At 39.1% G+C, this 20,923-nt stretch overlaps 1 protein-coding gene across 6 annotated transcripts in view; it reads right to left on the bottom strand.

Annotated features, from left to right (window-relative positions):
* The window catches only part of dgkza (diacylglycerol kinase, zeta a), a 226,338-nt gene that overhangs the window by 27,425 nt on the left and 177,990 nt on the right, over nucleotides 1-20,923 (bottom strand). For 5 of the 6 annotated variants that reach the window (XM_039754799.1, XM_039754753.1, XM_039754788.1 and 2 more), the window contains 7 exons: nucleotides 15,221-15,420; nucleotides 14,615-14,715; nucleotides 14,348-14,427; nucleotides 14,152-14,196; nucleotides 1,112-1,181; nucleotides 489-529; nucleotides 207-406 (listed from right to left, as the gene is read on the bottom strand). In XM_039754799.1, coding sequence (XP_039610733.1) covers nucleotides 207-406; nucleotides 489-529; nucleotides 1,112-1,181; nucleotides 14,152-14,196; nucleotides 14,348-14,427; nucleotides 14,615-14,715; nucleotides 15,221-15,420 — 737 coding nt within the window. The remainder of the gene's footprint in view (nucleotides 1-206; nucleotides 407-488; nucleotides 530-1,111; nucleotides 1,182-14,151; nucleotides 14,197-14,347; nucleotides 14,428-14,614; nucleotides 14,716-15,220; nucleotides 15,421-20,923) is intronic. The other variant, XM_039754780.1, reaches the window with a different exon arrangement.

Genomic DNA, 20,923 nt, shown 5'->3' with positions numbered 1-20,923 from the left:
TTTACTATTTTACAAATACAAAGTATGACAGTAAAAATGTCATGGTCAAAGCCAGTTGCGCACAGTAACCAAAAATAATCATTTATATGCTTCTTTCAGGCAGTGAAGAGTTGAGCAGATTAATGAACCTTAATAAGAAAATAACTGAGGCACAGTTTTTCTCAGCATGAGTTTGCAGACAAAAGCCATTACTTGAAAATGCATACCTGGGCACAGGTGATGGTGCTGGTGAGGAAGATGAGGATGGGAATGCAAAGTGGTGAGGTACACAGCTGTCAGGCTCTCCAGAAGAGCATGCAGTGTCAGGCATTCCTGGAGATGTGCTGACAGTCTCAGTGACGATGAGCTCAGGGTCCAGGATGAAAAGCTCATCCTGTGCTATCTCTGTTACATAGTTCAGATGTTCCTGCAAATGGGGAAATAATTCACTTTCATTCTTAATGTGGCCAACAATTTTTGAAAAGAAAAAAGCAAGAAATTCCTCTTACCTGTGCTCTGTCAATTCGGTAGAACCGGTCAGCTGTGTTTGCTGAAATAAAACAACGAGACAGAGATGGTCATTAACATCTAAATGCGTCTCTAACCTATGAGCATATGATGAGGATACTCAGTTCATGCATGGACCTGGACTGTTTCTATCATTCTAATAAGTAAGAAGTCTACCATTCTGATACTACAGGACCACTAACGTTACCCTAGCTGTGCTCACAACTGTAATATGGGTATTTCTCAAGGTTATAGTACTGTCAGATTATCAAAAATCAGCTTATCATTTGTCCCAAGAAGTATTACTAAGTAATAAGTTGTAAGCATGTTATTGATTTTTTCCAAGTCAGTCTGCTGACATTAAAGAGCACTATTCTAGACAAACAATTGACCAATTACTGACTAGTTTCAAAACAACACTCAGCAGACCAATTATAAGCATATACTTAAATTTTTACTGACACTTTATCTTCTGTTAGAAATTGCCAAATAATATCCATTGTTACACTGAGAAAGACATCCAAGTGTAGACAAGGTGTAGATTAATCCACAATGTACTACTTTCAAAGTCTGAAAGGCTTTTAGGTATTGTTCCTTCCACCCTGCCAACTACAACTATACTCACAGTCCAAGAAACACCATTTGGGGGAAAGCTTCTGGGAGGACAAAGCCTTTGATTTTGCTCCTTCACCTTCCTGGAATAAAAAAAAAAGAAAAGTAACAATATCACACTGGTAATTTGTCACAGCTCTAAAATACCAAATAATATACTGGAAACCGAATACTACCATTCAAAACTGTACCATCAATAGTATGAAATTCATCATTAGGTAGATGACTTTTTGGAATTCCAATGCCTTATACTAACATTAGCTTAATTAAAGTAAATTAAGCCTTGCAAGCTGGAGCAAGCAATTTGCACAGGTGTCCCAACTTTTGTTAATTACTTAAAAACAATCTTTCTATCTTAAAGCAGTGTTGAAACAGAATGTGTTCCTACAAACTCAGAAGTACTACTTGGACAATATTCTAGTGAAAATGGAAAGAAAACATCAATTAACAAATGAGACAGAGCATTATTACCCTTACAAGTGTAGGCTGTTCATTTAAAGAAATTGCAAAAAAATCAAACTGTCAGTGAGTATGGTGTCGTACACAGTCCAAAGGCAACTTGAAACTGTAAGAAACTCTGATAGGAAGAGATCTTGCAACCCAAACAGATGACAAGTTTCTGAGGGTCACCAGCTTGCATGATAATTACCTCATGGCACAAAAGCCGCAAGCACACCTTAAAAGTAATCAAAAAAAAAAAAAAGAAAAAAAAAGTAAGTTTCAGTTTCTGCTGTGAAGAGGAGGTTTGACAGGGGAGCGGCAGTAAGAAAGCCATTCCTTCAAAGACAAAACATGGCCTTGAAATATCGGCTATGGACTACTGCAGACTGGAAGAATGTCTTAAGTCCGAAGAATCAAAATTTCAAATCGTTGGTTACGTCATGCACGTTGTTTGTACGCCATTGAGATGGTGTAAGGATGGTTCCTCAGTGTGTGAAGCCAACTGTCAAGCATGGAGAAAGAAGTGTGATGGTCTGGAGTTCTTTTGCTGGAGGCAGAGTTGATGACTTGCAATAAGTGACTGGCATTCTGAATAAAAAAATTTAACAAAACTTAATGTACACTTAATAATTCCTTGACTTATTTTTTATTTGTCATTGTTTATTTATTTTATGTCTTGATTTCATCAAACATCAAGACATTAAACTGCGTGCATTTCCAGAAAGACTGGAAAAACTGAGGTGTTCTAAAAATTTTGCCCTGTAGTGTATTTAATTAAAATAATTTTTCACCACTTTCCCTTACTAATCTAAATGTATGCTTTCTGAGCAACTGTTTCATCTTATTTTCTGTTGGTTTTGATACTTGTACTTTCTAATCATTCATGTATGTATTACAACTTAGCTTAATCCAAAGCAAAATAGAAAGCATCTGCTAAAGGTTTACCAAGTGAAAAAATGACCAAACCTGGCAGTTCTATCAAGTAAGCAAGGAATGGTTCAATTTCTCAAGAATAACAGCAAATTAAAGAGTCTTAAATAGTCAAGAAATTAATTTTGGTTATGTTTATGAAGTGAATGATGAACTATATAAATGATTGTTTTGGGGTTAGTTACAATTAGCAATTTAATTTGTTTTACCATAATTATATAAACATGTTTTCTCTCAGATATATTATAAACAATCTTTGTTAAGGGTTTTAGCATAACAAATTTAAAACTTAATAGGGCACTGGGGCCATAGACTAAAGATGAGTACTACAAGCCCATGCTGTGATTTTGCCAAAAATCATGAAACAAAGCTATGATTACTAAAAACCACAGCAAAATACAGTATGTTTTTTCTATAAATTCAGTTCTAAAGCTCATTTTAAGATCATGCTGTTGCAGCTATCTACAGGGTGGGCCATTTATATGGATACACCTTAATAAAATGGGAATGGTTGGTGATATTAACTTCCTGTTTGTGGCACATTAGTATATGTGAGGGGGGAAACTTTTCAAGATGGGTGGTGACCATGGTGGCCATTTTAAAGTCGGCCATTTTGGATCCAACTTTTGTTTTTTCAATAGGAAGAGGGTCATGTGACACATCAAACTTATTGGGAATTTCACAAGAAAAACAATGGTGTGCTTGGTTTTAACGTAACTTTATTCTTTCATGAGTTATTTACAAGTTTCTGACCACTTATAAAATGTGTTCAATGTGCTGCCCATTGTGTTGGATTGTCAATGCAACCCTCTTCTCCCACTCTTCACACACTGATAGCAACACAGCAGGAGAAATGCTAGCACAGGCTTCCAGTATCCGTAGTTTCAGGTGCTGCACATCTCGTATCTTCACAGCATAGACCATTGCCTTCAGATGACCCCAAAGATAAAAGTCTAAGGGGGTCAGATCGGGAGACCTTGGGGGCCATTCAACTGGCCCACGACGACCAATCCACTTTCCAGGAAGCTGTTCATCTAAGAATGCTCGGACCTGACAACCATAATGTGGTGGTGCACCATCTTGCTGGAAAAACTCAGGAACGTGCCAGCTTCAGTGCATAAAGATGGAAACACATCATCAAGTAGCAATTTCGTATATCCAGTGGCCTTGAGGTTTCCATTGATGAAGAATGGCCCCACTATCTTTGTACCCCATATACCACACCATACCATCAATTTTTTTGTTCCAACAGTCTTGAAAGGATCTATCCAATGTGGGTTAGTGTCAGACCAATAGCGATGGTTTTGTTTGTTAACTTCACCATTCACATAAAAGTTTGCCTCATCACTGAACAAAATCTTCTGTGTAAACTGAGGGTCCTGTTTCAATTTTTGTTTTGCCCATTCTGCAAATTCAGTGCGCCGATCTGGGTCATCCTCGTTGAGATGCTGCAGTAGCTGGAGTTTGTAAGGGTGCCATTTGTGAGTAGCTAATATCCGCCGAAGGGATGTTCGACTAATGCCACTCTCCAGTGACATGCGGCGAGTGCTACGCTGTGGGCTCTTGCTGAATGAAGCTAGGACAGCCACTGATGTTTCTTCATTAGTGACAGTTTTCATGCGTCCACATTTTGGCAAATCCAACACTGAACCAGTTTCACGAAACTTAGCAAGCAGTTTGCTAACTGTAGCATGGGAGATAGGGTGTCTTGCATTGAAATCTGCTGCAATGACCCGGTTACTGCGTTCACCAGACATCAACACAATTTCTATTCGCTCCTCACGTGTTAACCTCTGCGACATGTCAATGGCTGTAAACAAAGAGAAACTTGAAAATAACTCATGAAAGAATACATTTACGTTAAAACCAAGCACACCATTGTTTTTCTTGTGAAATTCCCACTAAGTTTGATGTGTCACTCTTTCTATTGAAAAAACAAAAGTTGGATCCAAAATGGCCGACTTCAAAATGGCCACCACGGTCACCACTCATCTTGAAAAGTTTCCCCCCACCCTGTACATTCTTATGTCAGAATCTCCACACTCAAGTGTCGAGTTATTTTATGGTAGTATGCACAATATAAAGATAACAAACCAAGGAAAAACAAAAGCAACTCTTTTTAAACACACTGAGTGTTTAACACTCTATTCTTGTAGTGTTTTAAAATTCACTTATAAATTTACTTTATAAAAAAACACTTATTGCACAGCTTTCAAGATTAACTGTTATTATAGAACAGCTATAGTTGCATGTTATTGTACTAACAATTCTAATATTCTCTGGTACAGTCAAATAATGCATTCTTACTAACTCCTGTTCACTCTTGTGCTGAATGTTTAAAAAAAAAAATCAGAATTTCTTAAGATTAAAATTTGTTTTTCTGATTGACCCAAAAAAGGTTTAAATACAGGTGAGATACAGAACAAATGGCTAATTTGTTTAAAAAATAAACCCTACCTCAAACTCCATGACTGTTTCTCCTGACCATCCTAAGTTTATTTAATGGTTGTGCATTTGTAAATATAACAAACAATATGTGTACTGTTTATTCATACTTTAGTAATTATATTTAACTACACTTACAAAAGTATTTTTCACATGCATATTGCATCTAAATGTTCACATAGAATATTCACCCTGCAGCATTACAATGCTCATGTTGTTCTGTGCTGTTTCCCAATTCTTGGCTTGCCACTGTGAAAGCTTCTGTCCATCTGCTTGAGTGACTTTGTGCTTTTCAAGAGCTGTTTCATATGCCAACATTTTTTCACTTTGACATTTGCAGATATACTCTTAAGTTCCACTTTAAGCAATTCTATCACCATGGAGCACACTTTCTTCTTGCCCTGACGCACTTAACCTACGCACTGCTTCAATACTGTTTCGCAGTTTTTAAGATGGAGATTATGACACTTTCAACAGAAGAAATCTACATATGAATGTAGTCAGACAGACAGACAGACATACAGATCGACAAGATACTATACTTGTCCTTAAGGGGAAATTAAAATTATACAGAATTTAAAAAAAAATCTATAATGATAAAAACAAACGGCAACCCCCCGCCCCCGCCAAAAAACACACATAAGAACCTCTGGCTTGGATAATACAGGGCTGCTGCTGTCAATAACAGGATTGCATGTGGGAGTAGGAAGAGGTCAGACCTGCTCAGATTGTACCATAGGTACATACATAAAATGCCACCCAAAAGCACGGAGGCATCCATTTTTCTAACACAGTTATCAAGCCTGGAAACATAGGGAATCAGTGAATATAAAAGAAGTATTTGGCACCAGGCAGGAAGAAAACCTGAACAGTGCTCTGGTCCACTGCTGGGCTACATCATACACGCAATGCTAAACTCTCTCAGACTGGGTAGTAACATCAACATTGAAATTTCTGCTGCATTTGTAAGCAATTCAGTTTTGAGATGAAAATACTAATAAAAACACATTTTACTCTCTGACAATAAAAGCTTCACTGTTTCACTTAACATGTCATCTCCCAATGCTGAGTTAGTAGGACTAACTGTACTAAACTAAATAATGGCATATAGTTTTATTTTGCCAGAACTGCATCAAAATATTGTAATATCTTTCCAAACCCAAAGATTTTTTAGCTTCTGTTTGTTTTGAGGTATGTTTATATCCAGTTTCATTTTCAGCAAGTATGAAAGATTTCAATCTGTTGATTTACCAGACCAGCATAAGGCCAGGTTTATACTTCACGCAACGCAACACATGGTCGAGTGGATGCTCCTGCTATGCAAACAAGGGTTTTACTGTTTATACTTGCGTGCATACTTTACGTAAATCTGGAGGAATCCACCAGGTGGCAGTGTGAGATATTATCATGGTGAGAACAGGTTCGACTTCTCCTTGTTGTGAATTGCCTGGAACACCCATTAAATTCCGATGACACCTTACCGCAATATCTCTGAAAAGGATGTTTAATGATTAAATCCATCAATCCAGGGATGTGTTCATTCCAGCAAGCACTGGGCATGAGGCAGAAACTATCCCTAGACATGGCATCAGCTCATCGCAATGTGAATACAAGCACTCAAATACACTACCATCATTTTAGTGTCACCAAATCTGCATATCTTTAGAAGGAAACCGGAGCACACTGTGGAAACCCAGCAGGTAAACATGTAAACTCCAGGCAGGGAATACCAGCGACGTGACTCCCTGTGAGACAGCTGTGCTGCTGCTCCACCACCGTGTCACCCCCATGTGTGTAAGTATTAACAGTACAGTGGAACCTCGGTTCACGAACGTCCCAGTTCACAACCACACACACGGTATACGAACAAGCCAGTTTCCCTTGCCTGCCTGAGCTGAGCTGAGAGAGAGAGAGAGAGAGAGAGAGAGAGAGAGAGAGAGAGCAAGAGCGAGCGAGCACGTGCCTGCTGGGGAGGGGGAGGAGGAGATTGCTGCATGTGTTTGCCTGCCTATCTGCAGGCTGTACGTGCTAGCGAACCATCCCCCACCACAGGCAGCCTGAGAGAGAAAGAAGAGAGAGAGAGCGAGCGAGCAGCTGCAAGAGCTCTGTTCATTGTTCTCCTTCCATTGGCTTCTAAGCAAGTGAAGAGTGGTGAGAAGAAAGTTTTGAAGAAAATTGAAATCGAAAGTAAAGAAAGAAATTACAAGAGGTGGAAAAACTGTTTACCAGTTTACTCATTTACCAATCTGAGAACCCTCCTGCTTTCAAGCAGCACAATGTAAACAAAGCCAGACAGACAGCAAACACGAAGGGTTGGGTCACAAGAACTTTTTTGGAATGGCTGCATGAGGCTTTCACTCCCACCAGCTAAACAGCTAAAAGCACCAGAAACCCAAGAAATCACAAGAGAGAAAACACCTGAAGGAAAACACTTCATGCCAGAACTCGACTCATGCAAGGTTAGTTTTCTTGGTGGTTTTTGTATTACGGATTTTTCAAAAGTTAATTTTTCAGTTCATAACGCGATTTGTTGCAAATGTTCGCTTTTTTCCTTGTGCTTAAAACTCGTGAAAGTGTTTGCAGATGGAGTTTTTCATAGCGTGATTAGGTGCAATGTTACCTTTCTCTTTTTTCAAATGTTCCTTTTTTTCTGCTGTGCTTAAAACTAATTTTAAAAACATTGTTTACAGCGATCAGGCTTTAAGTTTAATAGCGTGATCTCCTGCAATCTTACTTTTTTGGTTGCTTGTGAGTTGGTTTTTAAATGCACTTCGGATTTGGTCGATGCTCCTATTTTTTCTGCTGTGCTTAAAACTCATTTTAAAAAAAATGCTGCGCGAGCACCTGCTACAGAGAGATTAGAGAGCATGAGCGAGCAAGCGCAGAGAGAGAGAGAGAGAGAGAGAGAGAGCAAGCAGCTGACAGGGAAGGGATGGGGGGATAGGTGTGGGTGGTGTGTGTGTGCGCGCTCGTGCTACAGAGAGAGAGAGAGAGCGTGAGCCAGGCTGCTCCTGTACCTGAGGGAGGGGATTTGTTGGTGTGTGTGCTACAGAGAGAGAGCGCGAGCGAGCCAGCTCGTATAGCTGAGCAGGGAGCCTGGGTGTTTTGTGTCAGTGTTATTCAATGTTTTTACATTAGTTTACTATTACACTGTGCATTCTATGGTGTAATTAACTATATTTGTGCTTAATCTTTACATATTTTTACATATTTACATACAGTTTGTACGGTCTGGAATGGATTAATTGTATTTACATACAATCCTATGGGGAAAACTGCTTCGGTTCACGACCAACTCGGTTTACGACCAAAGTTCTGGAACGAATTATGGTCGTGAACCGAGGTTCCACTGTATTCATTATTTAAACAAAATTAATGACTTATCTTTAAAATGTAACATACATACTTTAATGCATTTCATCATGAAAGTGATATCAAGTATAAATGTAAGGATTCTAAATGTGTAGAGAGTTGGAATATCATACATTTCATGTGCTCTGTGTGGTGATCTATTGCTGTTTGCTGCTGCTGTCAGGTCAGGAGGAAGCCCCAGAAAAAAATAAATACGGCACAAAAGATGGTATGTGAGACTTTTAAAATGTGTTGTGTCATTGCAATCGTGAATATGCGATGATTGAATATAAAAGCACCACAAATGCACCTGTATGTTGGTATTTTGCTTCACCACATCGAACCATTCATCAAACGTCAATGAGCGCACATCGATCCCGGAGGATCCGCATATAGACTTTCTGTCACATGTAGATAGTAAACAGAGACTCTGACGTCACATTCCAACTTTTATCAAACTGCACCCCCCCAACTTTTTGTTGGTACTGCAACTTGCGCACGTGACACGTTAATTTCTGAGGACCTGCTCGAAGGACATGTCAAATGAACGCTGGGGATTTGTGGCAGCCATTAAGCATGTGCGTACACGTGCTAAGCGTGAAGTATAAAGGAGCCCTAAGACTTCTCAAGTTATACCCTCATGAACCATTACTGTGCTGGCAGTCAAACAGTTTTAGATTAATGCCACAACAAAGTGCCAGCCAAGTACTCTGGGGACATTTTCTTATACATAGATCGACAAGGTGTATCTACACATCACTGTAGTTATTTTGCTGCCATAGTAATTAGCAACATCATCACTAAACGTGAGCGAGCCAGATCCAAAGGCAGTCATGAATGTCTAATCAATGACAAAACCTCCACAATCTTTTGCAAATTAAGTGGTGTGCTGTTTCCAGGTTCTGCTATATGGGCACAAGTGGAATCTTTTTTTTTTCTCTTGATATCACTCTAAGGATACCTGGTAACAATATGTCTAACCTAATGAAGTGCTAAGCTATCCTGGAATAGAAACCAGAAAGAATTCCTGATCTGGCTGCCCACTCTACTATATCCAAGAGATGAGCAGACCTTTAATTTATTATATGAATGAAAGGGATTTAGAGGTCAATAATTGTCTCCAAGTGCCTGGCCATACTTTACAACTTGAAAGCACTGGAAACATTGGAGTGGTTTCCTTCAGTATGAAGCTTTGATATTTAGTTGCACCAACACATTTTAAGTGACTGTGAAGAGTGGTCTGTGGCATAGAGCTGTTTTAAATAAATAATCATGCTGAAAGCGTGCAGGCTCAGAATTGGGTGCAGTTGTGCAGGCTTGCATTCACAGGTTTGAAAGGTTTTAAAGTAGTGACCCTTATACTGTGTCAAATATGGGGAAAAAAGGTTATAGAAATGTATTTAAAATGCATGCTTGCATAATATTTTCACAGGAGGCTGGGTGCCAGACCCGGCCGGGATGCCTGGAAGGACGGGGAGGCAGTCAGTACGTCTCCCGGGCCGCGAGGGGGAAACTGCCTTGGATAAGCAGGGGACCACGGGGATAGAGCAAGGAGGCACAAACCTTGGTTTCCGCTAGGGGACGCCCCAAGTCTCCTAAAGTCTGGGAACTCTGCACTTCTGCCACACCTGGGAAGGTGGAGGAAGATCCTTCCAGCGACACCTGGAGTGCTTCCGGTTATAAGGCAGCACTTCTGCTACACCAGGAAGTGCTGCCTGAAGAGTGTCATCAGACACCTGGAGCACATCCGGGTGGAAATAAAAGGGGCCGCCTCACTACAATCAAGGAGCTAGAGTCGGGAGCAGGACGAAGCTCCCAGGAGCAGAGGAAAGGCGGTCCAAGGACATTGGGAAGGTGGCCCATGCTAATAGTGATTGGTGCAGGAGCACTGTGTGTTGTGTGGACTTTATTTAATAAATTTGTGTTTTATAAAGTGTTAGTGTGTGTCTGGTGGTGTTCAGACCCATGTCTCACAATATGAATGAAATACTGTTGCAGCACCAATGTTTTTACTCTAGATCCACAAAATTTGCCATCTACTTGTACACAGAAAGCCAAGTTAGGATAAGGAGAGTTACACAATTAACTATTAATCATTTTCCAAATGTGAAATTTTTCAAAACCTATTTCTACTAATTGTTTTAAATCATAGGCAGTGGTCAAGAAAGAATTAAGGTTCTTGACATCAATACCACGAGAATGTCTTGTTATCCTTTTCCTCACAAGTTTCTTGTCAACACTCAACATGGATCTACCTCAAATAATTTTCATTAACTTGTATTTCAGAGGGGAGGACTACTGTATTCAAACCTGTTAAATGTATGTTGACTACTTTAAAAATTAATGGACTGTTCTATGTACTTTTAACTGCAGTTCATATAATTACCCTTCGTATTTCAGATGCACAATGGGTGCAAAGTACTAAAGTATCGTATAAGAGGGTGTTGAGCATTCTTCAGGTTTTTATTTGTATACCACCTGTTGATGTCCATTTTATAGAAGTAATCCACATTAATGACAAGTTGAACTGGTCTTGCAACACAGAGCAACTATATAAGAAAGGGCAGAGCAGGCTCTTTTTCCTTAGGAGACTGCATTCCTTTAATGCGAGAAGCAACATCCTTCACATCTTCTGTAACTCTGTGATGGCCAGTGCGATTTTTAGGCTGTGGTGTGCTCAGCTGGTAACATTTCAAGAAAGTCACACCAAATCAACAAGCTAATTAAAAGGGCAAACTCAATTATAGGAAGGACTCTGCCCCCCCTGGAAGTAGCCGCAAAGGAGAGAATTAAAACTAAACTGAGTGCAATTACAAACAAGCTGCACATTCTCTCTGACCACTAACACTGAGTACTTCCAGCCAATGAATTATACGGCAGAAGTGTGTCAAATAACGCTACTGGGGCTCCTTTAAACCAACATCAATATGGCTGGATAATGCTTCACTGTGACTGTGACAGCCAAGTCAGAAGTTTCCTTTCTTTTTAAAGTCTTGCTTTACAGTCATTCTAGTATGTGTTCAGGTCAAAGTGTGTGTGTGTGTGTGTGTGTATATATTTATCTATTTATTTACTTCGCTACCTATTTATGTACCTATTTATGTAAAAAGCTTTGGTAAAAAGCCAAATATCCCCCAGGGACAAATCAAGTTTATTCATTTATTCTATCTATCCAAAAGCTCTAGTACAGGTATGGTCTGCACCTTTTTAAATGAATGAAATACAGAGATTAGAGACCAAACAAACATTATTCTTCCAGATGCTCAAAAAGTTCAGGTAGACTTTTGTCAAATTGTAAAAAAAAAAAATTTACAAAAAAAAATTACATTTGATGATACTTATTTGGGGCCTACCAACCCTTCAATAGTATGTATGGAAAAATAATACCCTAATAAAGTTGAACAGAGCAATATTTTATATTTCCAGATGATTACACATAATTATCTGCATCTGCATTATCTGCTTACCTTTAATTTTTGTTGTTAGTTAGACCTTGCATATCTGCATTAAACACATCATTTGTAAATTACAACTGATCAGAAATTAACATAGATACTGATTTTTGACCAAATGTTTTTCTATAAGCAGTGCTTTTTCCAAAGTGAAAAAAAGATATGACATTTATATTAGCTTACACCTATATTAATTATATTACCAGTTGTCTTAAATTTCTTTTGCTCTGTGAGGGAATTCTCCATAGGTTTAAAAAATGGCCAGTTTTTAGTTCATGTCAAAAAAACAACTATAAGTATTATTGTCATTAACCTATTATTCACTTTGTGAAAGCATACTATATGAACAAATAAACACAAATTAGCCTTATTAAAGTATGTATGCAGCAATCTACACTTTTAAAAATAAAGGTGCCAGAGTGGTTCTTCAGAGCAGTGCCATAGGGGAGCCATTTTTGGTTCCCAAAAGACCCATCCACATAAATATTTCAGAAAGAACCATTATTCATTTAGATTCACAACAGGCTCCATAACAGTACAAATCCATGAAGAGATGCTAACAAATATGTGAAATAACAGTGTACAGATTTTAAAGGATTCTTGCTGCATACAATAACAAAAGTAGATTTAGTGTTCTGCTAGGGAGCCTACCAAACATTAAAGATTTCAGGTTTTTTTCTACATATTTGTTTTTCTAAAGAACCAACTTCATATGCAAAGAAACCTTACTAGAATGAAATGGGGCTTGGTGAAATAAAAGTTGAACAAGAAACTATACAACCCAAGAAAGAACCATAAAATGCCATTAAAGAACCATTATTTTTAAGAGTGTGTGTTGAATTACCACTACTTTCATTTATCACAGAATTATTTGAAGTGATAACTTTTACTTTTCTAAATCTGAATACACTTTTCATTTCTTGTCATTCTTTTATATTAATTAGCAGGTTTATGTAAAACAAAGTGTTGTACTGTGAGAGGTTTCATTTATACACATTCAAAAGGACCTAAATGCATTTGTAAGCGCTGGCATTTCATGATTTATGATCATTTCATTATCAATATCTTAACTTAATGATATAGTTTTGACATAACTAACTGATGTTACTCCAATAGCCTTGCCTTAAAAACATGCAGCACTATCCTTAATTAGATAAAATGGCTAAGGAAATTATCTGTGTACCAGAAACATCTACACCTTCAAAATTGTTGTCAGTGTCACTGTTACAAGGAAACAGGTCAGCTTTAGCCACAGCATTGTTGATATGCTAAAATTTCTAAATATACAGAAAGATAAAATTTTAAAAAATTGTACATGAAAACATGGATTATATCACTGTTCCTGTATAGGCAAATTATGATAGTGACACATGGTCATTACATTCTTTATATCCATAAGTCAACATTATAAGTGATAATAAAAATGCAATTAACTGTTTATCTTTGTTCTCAAAAGTTTAATCATTTACACAAGTCATATTAGCTGCTGTCCAATATCAGTACCTTGTACTGTAAGTTCACGAATAACTTGGTACAGCCTACTGAAATTATGTTTACAACATAAATACCATACATGATTTCCAAAATTCACTAGCAAAATTTCTCAGAAATTGAAAACTCAAGTTGGGAAATGCCTGTAATTATTTGTCAATTACAAAATAATCCTTTAAAGAAATAGAATCATTTTTTAAAATAGCCTTATTAAAAAACAAAGTAAAATGCTAAATTATGTATAAAATAATAAAAACAAGTAATTACTAAAAATCAAAAAGACGCTTTCTATGACAGATTAGCAAACTCCTACTTAATGCAAACCCTTTCAAGATGTCCAATGTCAAACTAGTAGTTGTTAAGGGCGATTATGCAAATTTAGCTTAGAGAAAATGAAATAATCTCTTGGATGCGCAGAACTGGCAGTTACCTCTAAAATAAGGGATAAATCATACCCTTCAACTGCAAACCCACAGAAAACTTTTAAAACACTTAGGTGAAGCATGGAGCACATTGGGAACAACAAGTCATTAATGGGTGACTCATGCATATAATAGATCACAGAACAAGTAGCCATGCGCCTGAGAACTTAGATAACCACACAGAAAGCATGGCAAAAAGGTTCTGACAGAGTAAATGACCATCAGTTAAGAAAATGCACATGTTATCCATGCATTATAAGAATATGTCATGCTTGTGGCTGCCCTCACCCAGTGGTAAACATTTACTTATAAAAAGCACAGGGTGACCTCAGCTTTAGCAGGGCTGGAAAGTTAAGACATCAATGTATGCAAATCTATTTGAGCACTTTGAAGTAACTGTCTTGAGTGCTGTGTAGTATACTACTTGTGTCTAGCAAGCAAAGCAATCTTTTCATATGGAATCACAATACATGGCAATATTCTCATTTGGAACCACAACACATAATGCACCATGTACCAACCTGTAAGGCAAGACGCTGGAATGATGGCTGGAACAATGGCAAGTCCTGTGGAAAAGCATCTGACTGTAAAAAATGTGCACTGAACTACAGCAGCAACCCCCATCCCCACCAATCAGATTGCGCCCAAGGGTGAAATTCAGAGCTATGGGTTATTTCTTTGCAATGAACACACAAAAGCAACATTTTTCTTCCTTACCTCCTGTAGCCTTTCAATATGGGTGCGGCATAGTTCAAGATCACTGTCTCCTGGAACTACAATGATACCCAGTGGAATCGCTGTGAACAAAAGAAGTAAGGTGACAGGCCCATAAAATTTAAGTCAGTACACAGCTACAAAGAAAAGTTCTTAGCAATCCAGTAACCATAGTTACACCCATGCCAAATCAATGAGTAGTCTGCAAAACAGGCTCACATAATGCCTAATGGAAAAAGCAGCACATGGGTCTGGAGCAACAATACTCACAGGCTTCCTTTAACTTCTCCTTGTCATAATGTAAGGCCTCATAGTCATGCATACTGATGCGATTGACTGGGATGCGCAAACGCTCAGGAACAGGCTGCTGGCTGTAAAACAGAGACACAAACTTAAGGGGATAACTACACCATAATGTCCGGAGACACATAGATCCATGTAATATTTTACTGGATAAGTAGAATCCACAGTTTAAATCATTTTAAATGCCCATTGGATAGAACAGAAAGCTACAAAAATCTTTCCATCTTTGGCATACAAGTGGTCAACTTTATATCATGGACTGGACAGATTACAGAGATATCCCAATTAAAAAAGACATTTCAATGGCAAAACCATATGCAATAGGACCTCACTCATTAATCCTCTCTTGTATGTTGGAAATATGTGAAAGCTCATATTAGTAAGCTGTTACAACCACACAACCACATTTGAGAAAATAGATAATTAAGAAGAAGATGAAAGTTATCAGAAAAACTGTGCAATTAAAATAGCATAAGGAATAATGAACAGTGTAAAGAGGACCAAATCAGTCCATTAACCATATTCTACAACTACTGCAACAGATTGGTTCTCATTTCCTGCTTCCTCACTCACTCATTCAGCAAAGGGATGGAGGTCCGTCGCTTGGTTTTTTGAACCATATTGGCTTGATTTCTCAAGGATATACGAATGATAGAAGGTGCCAGTTTGCAGGGCTCACCATCCACCTGCATGGGGATGGGCTTATAGGTTGTCAGAGTCACTTCTCTACACTGATTAAGCCTCTCTCCATGACCTCCAACTTGTAGGGTAGCCTGAAATAAAAACAACACATAAGATTGTTTTTTTCACTCCAGAGTCAAGCTGTACTCTTTGAAAATCTACAAGTAGAGCATTTTGGTTTTTAAATGCCTTGTACATATGGCATGGTTTGAGAAAATGTTTTTTGATACAGGTAATGACAAATCTGTGGCCACCTACTTACAGAGCCTAAAGATTGAAGGCACTTCATGCAAAGGAATGACCACTGAATTCAGAGAAGCTTTTACTGCAACACTAAGTGGTTTTAGTTAAATAGGCATTTTTCAGTTACTTTTGTTTTGAGACTGCTGTCTGCATATTTAGTGAATACAAGCATAGTACTTATATAAATATTTATGAAACCAGTGACATTTACCTGCTGCAAAGTGCCAAGCAGTTTAAACAATGATTGTCTGTCACATTATGTTGATTGCTTAATGTTCACCAAGGAGCATAAGATATGAGAGGATATTTAATGAAAATCACAAGCATATGTCTTACTTTCTAGATTCAGTTGTATTGTTGTTATGCAGGCAACTCTGCAATCTGTTAACCTTAAAATATTGTGCTAAATGACATTTTATCTAGGCAGTGAGCATTGATAATATGAATCTTCCTTTGTGCAGTTCGAAACAGAAAACCCAGTCTGCTGTTTTTGTTATATGCAGTGGATATTAAATAGTTTAAATAACTTGATTGAAATTTCAGCTTTTGTTGATGTAAAGATTAAACTTAAAAAACATCATGCCAGTCATTTTCTTAACATTCAATAGGATTCAACTATAACTTACCAATGATATTTATGAAACGAAACAAATGTATACGTTTTAGGAAAAATTCAAAATAAACCTTCAAGAGTTTGGCAGTGCAATGTGCACAACTTCTTAATTAGTAATTTGTGGAAGAATCTTCTGTATTGATTACAGCTTCAAGTCAACAACAGCTAAAATTTCCATAACAGGGTAAAAGAGAAGTGTCAAACTCAGATACTAAAAGGCCTGAGTAGATGCAGTTCTCTTCCCCAGATTGTTCTTAATTTATATCTCATTACTGCAGCTATTGAACATTCCTTTTTCACTTAAATTTTAATTGATTTGCTCTTTATGATTCAGAATCCTTAATCCCTTGCACATCATACCATCCTAGCAGATTTGGATAATAAGATCTGTTAAGTCCTCAGCTTATTATCACTGTTGTATCATCAAAGCAAACCATCAGATTCCTCAACAGAGCAGTTACACTACCCTCTGCAACTGGATTTTGGACTTCCTAACAGGCAAATATCAGTATATATGGATTCCATGCTGACTCACAACACAGACACTTCATATGGGACCATTGGCTCTCATTCTAGTAGAGTCAGGGAAAGTTTCTTCCCAAATATTATAAGGTTGATGAATAGGTATTTATAAAAACACATCTATAAATCTATAAATAAAACCGTAACACACACTGTCTGTTCATTTAGTTCTTTTTAGCTTTGATGTAAATTATCCATTTTGCATTCTAAGGACTTAATTTCAACTCTCAGATTACATCTTGTCTGCGTCTTTGTTCACTAACCTCACAAAATCGACTAAACCAATTTTCATGAAACTTTAAATATAGATTGCCTTTGGCCCAACTTAAAATCATGGCAATATGGTGTTTTCACAGGGGAGTTGGGTTCTGAGAGGGGTGGAAAATCAAACCTGCTCATTATTCTAAAATGGCTGAGGTTATCTTAATACAATTATGTGTGTATTAAAATAAGGAACCAACTAAAAATCCAGGATACATGGTGTTTCAAAACTTTAATCAGAATGGTTGGTTGGGAGCAGGATGCATCACTCCAAAACAACCGAGTTCATGACATTTTGCCTGCATATTAGTGTTGACACAACTTAAAATCTAGACTTTAAGGACTTCAAAAGTTCCATTGTGAAAGGGGCTGCAACTGGGGTGTGGGTCTCAAAACCTAAACATTGTTATCATGCCAAAGCAGTTCAGCCTATAATAATGAATTTGGTATATCGTTTAGGTTTGTCCTTTCTTAAAGTGAAGGCTACATTTTACATTAGTGATTCCATGTAAATGAAAGGTTGGCAAGGAGGTTCTGTGAGGGGGGAACAACACAAAAACTCTGCATTATTCAAAAAACAGCTGTTTGCTTGAACTTCTTCTTCTTTTGGCTGCTCCCATTTAACAAAATTTAATTATTACAGTGGAATCTCGGGTCACAACCATAATTCGTTCCAAAACTCTGGTCTGGTCGTAACCCGATTTGGTCGTGAACCGAAGTAATATCCCCCATAGGATTGTATGTAAATACAATTAATCCTTTCCAGACCGTACAAACTGTATGTAAATATATTTTCTTTAAAGATTTTTAAGCATAAAAATAGTTAATTATACCATAGAATGCACAGAGTAATAGTTAACTAAATGTAAAAACATTGAATAACACTGAGACAAACACCCAGACTCCCTGCTCAGCAGCTCGATCACTGTTGCGCTCTCTCTCGTGTTCTCTCTTACTCTCCTGCACCGGCTTTCTCCTCTTGCTTCCTGCCTTCTCCTGCAACCTCCTTTTCTTTCCTGTTCTCTTCTTTTTCCCTATAACCAACTCTCGCTTCTATTTATGAAGTGGCATGGTAGTTGTGGCAATCAGCAGCTCCTGGGAACAATTACGGATGTGGACCGCTTCTCACCTGTGCACTTAGGTGAGAAACACCCACATCACAAACTCCTCAGGAACCGCTTCAGCCACACACCACCACGCCCCCTTGCTAAGCCGCAAGTGCGGTGATTATTTATTAAAACTGGCCTTTTTGATAGGAGCTGTGGACCCACTAAACCACAAAAGGAAGCTGGGTTGAGAGGAGGTTACAGTTTCGAGGGAGACTCTCTGCGAGATGCACCAAGAACAATGTACAGTACAGGGAGAGACAGTACACGTGCGGAAATCATTGGCGCGTACGAACCAGAAGAGAAACTGGCTTGTTCGTCACCCAAGTGTGTGGTCGTGAACAGATGCAAAAGTTTGGCGAACGTTTTGGTCGTAACCCGATTTGTACGTGTTCAGAGAGGTTCGTGAACCGAGGTTCAACTGTATATAGAGTACTAGCCCAAGTTCTTGTCATGGCCCATTTAGCGAGCGGTTTGTAGCGCTATAGCGCAAACTCTTGCAGTCTTAGTTTTCTCTGTTGTTCAAGGTTTTCTCAGTGTTATTCAATGTTTTTACATTTAGTTTACTATTATGCTGTGCATTCTATGGTATAATTATATTTGTGCTTAAAAAAATATATATTTACATACTGTTCATACGGTCTGGAACGGATTAATTGTATTTACATACAATCCTATGGAGGAAATTACTTTGGTTCACGACCAAATCGGGTTATGACCAGACTTTTGGAAAAATTATGGTCGTGAACCGAGGTTCCACTGTGTGTATATATATATATATTGTCACACACGTGCGAGTAGGAGGCAGCTAAAGGGCCTGAGTAAGTGTAATGAAACATCTGACCAGGGGGTGGTGGAGTGCGCTGACTGTCTTTCTCAGTTCCCTACAGACCTTTCCCGGGAAATCCTGCAAGGTTCCGGCGCCTCAGAAGACGTCACCTCTGAAGCCGGCCCCTTTGCTGACGTCACCTCTGAAGCCGGCCCCTTTGCTGACATTGCTTCCAAATCCGGCCCCTTTGCTGACGTCACCTCCAAAGGCAGCCCCTTTGCTGACGTCGCCTCCGAAGACGGCCCCTTTGCGGACGTCACTTCCGGTTCCGGCCATTTTGATGACATCAGTTCCTCTCCAGGCCTTTAAAGCCTCCATCTTGGGCTACTATAGCCAGTTCTAGTTTGGACTCTGTGAAATGCACTTGAGATTTATGATACAACAAACCCTTTTGCAGCTGGGAAAAACATATGGGTGGCTGCCCCAAACCTTTATGATGTCTTTGGCGTATTATTATTACAGTGGTGTAGCTGGCAGGATGAAGTCCCAGAAGAAACCGGGACACGAACATGAAATCAACCAGGTAGGAAAGTACCGGGGCCAAGTTTCTGGTGGGGGTGGGGCTGGGTGCGTTTGGGGGTCAGGAAGGCTCTGCTCCTCAAATACAGCACCAGGCATATAACTTACCAAAGGGAGAGTGTTAAGGGGACATACAGGCAAAGGCTGGTTTCTGGGGATGAAACGAAAAGGGCTTATTATGCTCCCTTGGAGGAGAGAGCTGAGCAGCCCATTGGGGCTGAGGCCCCAGATAAATATGGGCTATCCCCAGTCCAGCAGGCAAAAATAATACAAAAGTGTGAATTTGATCCAGAGAGATCAATCCAGACACAGGCTATGATCAGCTGGGAGCAGATGGCCTTAAGGCTAAGGCCATTTGAACTATCCATCTGCCAAATAGTACAGCAGGTAGCCTGCTTTATTTTTTTAAAGAGCATCCCAAAAAAACTTTGCCCAGCCGGACTGGGGAGATTTCCATTCTATGGAAGAGCTTATAAAGCTTGTAAAATCACCCATGCAAGTCTCGAAATCTGGGAGAGCAGAACCGTCCTCTAGTGGATTTTCTAGAAATTACGTCCTACAAAATAAGTCTCTTCCACATAAATCGGAGCCTGTTTCTGAGTTCCCGGGCTGCCGGGAGTGCAACCTACCCGGAACGAGGCGGGATGTAGGTGGAAGGGGGGAGACGGTTTGTGTGCTCTTGCCAACCCTCTGACGGTATCGAATATGGGAACCGTAGTCATTAATGGTTACAAAGTCAATGCCTTGTTTGATTCAGGCAGCAACATTTCCATTGTTGATTGCCTTTATGTCTTACCGCGACAAAAAATTAAAGACCAGTATTAAATGTATTCATGGAGACACCCGGATGTACAATACCGCCCTGTGTTTCGTAAGTCAGAGAGGATCGCTAAAAAGAATTCCCATGGCGGTTCACCCCAATCCTCCCTTTCCAGCGATTCTAGGGCGGGACTGGTTGGAAAATAAAAGAGGTAAACTATTGACTACTCCTGATAAAAACTTAGGCCTCGTTATAGAAGAGGATAATTAGTCTCAAGCTGTCTCCACGCCGTGTACACAGCCGGCGGAGAGAGATGCGGAAGCCCACAAGGGGAACGGGGAGATTCCTGGACCGTCGCAGGCAAATACGTCATCAATCCGCGCCTCGACGAGTCGGGAGGAATCCCGTTCCCTTAAGGTCAGACCGGATTCTCTCTCTGACATTCACTTTCAGTTTAGACAAACACTGGCTTCTTTTAAAAGGGAGCAGTGGAATGATGACTCCCTAAAATTTGCAAAAAATGAAGTAGTCCTTGTCAACAGCCAACGCTCACACCAGCCCATGCCACAAGGACCTCACTTTGTAATAGAAAATGATCTATTATATCGGGACGCGGAACATGGTGCAGAGGTTCGGAAACTGTTGTTAATCACACGAACCTACCGGCGGCAGGTTTGTGAATTAGCTCACGCCCACCTCCTTGGAGGCCATTTAGGCTCCGAAAAAACTTTAGAGAGGATCA

Source organism: Polypterus senegalus, chromosome 1, assembly GCF_016835505.1.
Source record: "Polypterus senegalus isolate Bchr_013 chromosome 1, ASM1683550v1, whole genome shotgun sequence".
Classification (NCBI taxonomy): domain Eukaryota; kingdom Metazoa; phylum Chordata; class Cladistia; order Polypteriformes; family Polypteridae; genus Polypterus; species Polypterus senegalus.
This window is presented reverse-complemented; position numbering and strand designations above follow the sequence as displayed.